Here is a 3335-nt window from a genome sequence, read left to right as displayed (position 1 = left end):
AGAGACTGGAGAGACACATTTCACACACCTGTTAATCAGACACCTGCACATAGATACTGGATATACCATCCTTCCAGATGGACTAAGTGGACACGAGTGGCATAGAGATAAAAAAAAGAGATACCTCAGAGGTAAAAGGGGGCAGAGCGAAATAGAGAGTCTGTTTGTATATGTGTGCTGGGAAACAGAGTGTTCTCTTCAGGGTTGGGCAGTATTGGGGTGAGGGAAGGGTGGTTGTGTGATGGAGGAGTGGAGGGTGGGGGCGTCAAGCCAGAAAAGTATTCCTTGTGTAGGCCGTGCTCATGTTACAGACATTTAATAAAGAAGGATTTGTGGAGTATATGGTGGTTAAATGGCCAATACTGCATTCAGTATTTCAATGATGCCCTGGAATTTCTGTTGACACAGACAACAATATACACTGATGAAAGCATAACAAGGAGCGATATGTAATATATAGAGGGGGCTGGAGCAATATGTTATGTTTTTTAATTGTTTCTTTTTTATTATTTTTATTTTGATTTGATCTTTTACTTACAAAAAAATAAAACATTTATTTAACATGACATTTCACATGAGTATTTTAAAGAAGAAAAAAAACAATCAACAACAAATACATTTGAGATGCTTGTTCAGTATTTCACATCAAAGCAACAACCATTCAGAAGATGCAATAATGTCAGTTTGTGACAGAAGTTATGATACTATTCTCTATGACACAGCTTAGTGCAAGTTAAAAGACACTCACTATAGTAACCAAGCTATATTATGGGATGTGGGATGTGAGCTTGTGGAACACTAAAACTTGAGCCCCATACTAATGCCCTCACACATCCCTCTGTGCTGTTCCTGTGTTGCTTTGAGAAGGACTGCCAGAGGTCTGGTCAGGGTAGTGACCAGTATGTTGTTGTGAAAGGGGACCGGGAGCACGGCCAAGGGATGTCCAGTCTTAATACCCACAGTTATGCTGTCTCTCCCTTTATTTCCATGTCTGCTCTCTTGCCAATACCCATCTCTCTTCCTCTATCTCTCTATCTTTGTATCTCTCTCTCTTTCTGCCTGTCTTCATGCCTTCATACCATAGATTTAAATCGGTTTCTCTTCTTCTTTTTAACACATAGAGTAATATTCAGTTCCATGGTGTCTTTGTTTGTTTTGAATTAAGATCATTCCACAAATATCAAATGTAAATAGGTCAGTAGTTGTAACATTTTCTCCATTGGGAACATTCTCTAAATGGAGCCTCGCCCACCTGCCCTGGTTCCTCGGCCTCAGAGATCTGCTCTAATCCAGGCCAGCATATGCTGGGATTAACAGCAGCTGAGGAAACAGTAACGTGACCTCTCCTCTGTCTCTCACTGAGTAGACGTAGCATCTGCCCTCACGCTCAAACCATTCAGCCACATAGCTGGGACAACTGGGCTTCTAGCATTCCGGTCATACCATCAGGGGTGGGGGGGGCGGGGGGGCGGATATTGTTTTAAAGGGCCTTATATATGAAACAGTGCAAATGATGTGTTGAGTATAAAACTAGTAGACTCACAGTCAAACAGCTTTCAGGCTTCAAAGGCTTCATTTTGTCAGGCAGCCTGGTTGGGGAGGGAGTGGGAGCAGCGTGTCTAAATTATACTGAAGCACAGTTCATTCTATACATACATAGTGTATACTGTGACAATAGGTCTACTACTCTGTTGGAAACGTTAAGCCCGTTCTACTCTCCCCCTCTGGTTCCGTCTCTCACCATCTACAAAAGTCCATATTTTCTCTGATATGTTCTTCTCCTCATCCCTTCTCTCTCTCTCTCTCTCTCTCTCTCTCTCTCTCTCTCTCTCTCTCTTGCTCTTTTCTTCACCCCCTCTGTGCCTCCTGTGACATGGAGCGTCCGAGGGTTCTGGGCGCCTTGGCGAACTCCATGCGGGTGGGCTTGACGGGCGGCAGGTCTCGGGTGAGCTCGCTGATGGCTTTCTTGTCGGGGCAGGCACCGGAGGGCGCCTGGGCGGGGACGAAGTCCTCGGGGACGTGCGCTGCGCCGCGGCCCAGGCGGACGCCCAGCTCGACGGGCTTGAAGATGGGCAGGGGCAGGGTGTTGCGCTGGGGCAGCAGCTGGTGCTCACGGACCCCCGTCTCCATGGTGCCCACGCGGTACACGCCGGACGGGCAGTTCTGGTGCAGGGGACGGCACTCCCAGTGGCGCGTCATGGACTCGCGCCGAGAGTCGTCTGACATGAGCATAGACTGCCTGTGGACAGAGAGACACGGATGAAGAGTGAGGATGAGGACGATGAAGCATTTTGAAAATCGCATAAAACAACAGAATGGATACTTTTGCTTCCAGCACACCTGACAGTACAGATAATCTAGGGCTTCTAATTATTTGATGCTTTGCCTAAATCATGACAGTTCACACTTTTTATGGCCATTCTTAAGCTTCATTGTTACACACATGCAACAGGTCTATCTGTGTATGTGTAAGTAGGTGTATATATGAAAGGTGATGGAAGTGTGTTGGTCTGTGTGTACCTGTATGGATTTGTGATGATGTGTGTCATGTGAGTGTCTACGTGTGTGTGTGTGTGTGTGTGTGCTCACCTGTCTTGGTGCTGCGTCCTCATCTTGACGCTGTGCCAGTTTGCGGTGTAGCTCTCCCTCTGTTTGGGGTTGTCCTCCTGCACGGTACAGCTCAGCTGGGCGCCCACCACCCTGCCAGCCTGCTTCTCCATAACGGTGCACACCTGCATCCTGTCGGCTCTTCTGAGAGTGTGTGTGTGTGTGTGTGTCCAAAAAGTTGTGCCTTCCACAAGCTGTGGCTCAGGTCAGTGGAGGTATACCGAGTCGCTGTGGGTGTTCTCTGGGCTTGGAGACTGGTGGTTCCCGGTTGTGTTTGGTCTCTCTGGGTGTGTGGAGGATCTCTCTGATTGTCTCCTGTCTCCTGTCGGTCTGTCTCTGTGTCTGTGAGTGTGAGTGAGTGAGGGGCTCTGGCTTTTAAGCCCCCCGCAGCTGCTATTTTTGATCTGTGTCCTCACTGGGCGCACCAAGCTGTACTCATACCGGACACTCTACACCTCTTCCCATACACCAGTACACACACACACGCACACACACGCACACACACACACACACACACACACACACACACAGACACACACTCCCTGCCGAGATACGAGCATAGACACTCAATCATAAACATGCAATCTGCCCAGAAGCTGGCGTAAGGACCTGAGAATTTCCCCTCACACTGCCAATGTCACGTACATGAGCTCCTTCCTGTAACTTGAATTCTGTCTTTTTTCTCACACAGACAGACAGACGCACACACACACACACACACACACACA

At 47.9% G+C, this 3335-nt stretch overlaps 1 protein-coding gene across 1 annotated transcript; it reads right to left on the bottom strand.

Moving 5' to 3' along the window:
* Nucleotides 1–479: 479 nt before the first annotated feature.
* On the bottom strand, nt 480–2964 carry tcap (titin-cap (telethonin)). The gene is made up of 2 exons (XM_076265010.1): nt 2590–2964; nt 480–2239 (listed from the first exon to the last, which is right to left on the bottom strand). Exons 1-2 carry the CDS (start codon nt 2736–2738, stop codon nt 1849–1851), a joined length of 540 nt encoding a protein of 179 aa, XP_076121125.1. The 5' UTR covers nt 2739–2964; the 3' UTR covers nt 480–1848.
* Between the last annotated feature and the right edge of the window lie 371 nt (nt 2965–3335).

This window comes from Alosa pseudoharengus, unplaced genomic scaffold (genome assembly GCF_046254945.1).
Source record: "Alosa pseudoharengus isolate Yale_2024_CS ecotype anadromous, Long Island Sound unplaced genomic scaffold, YU_APseudo_1.1 YU_APseudo_1.1_scf_4, whole genome shotgun sequence".
NCBI classification, from domain to species: domain Eukaryota; kingdom Metazoa; phylum Chordata; class Actinopteri; order Clupeiformes; family Clupeidae; genus Alosa; species Alosa pseudoharengus.
The sequence above is the reverse complement of the archived record's forward strand: the minus strand, read 5'-3'. Positions and strand labels throughout refer to the sequence as shown.

Excerpts from the sequence above, each read along its gene's own strand:
- tcap (XM_076265010.1), bottom strand. The coding sequence starts at position 2,738 with ATGCAGGTGTGCACCGTTATGGAGAAGCAGGCTGGCAGGGTGGTGGGC. Across the intron at positions 2,240-2,589 it reads AGGACGCAGCACCAAGACAG|GCAGTCTATGCTCATGTCAG; the intron begins GTGAGCACACAC and ends CTCTGTCCACAG.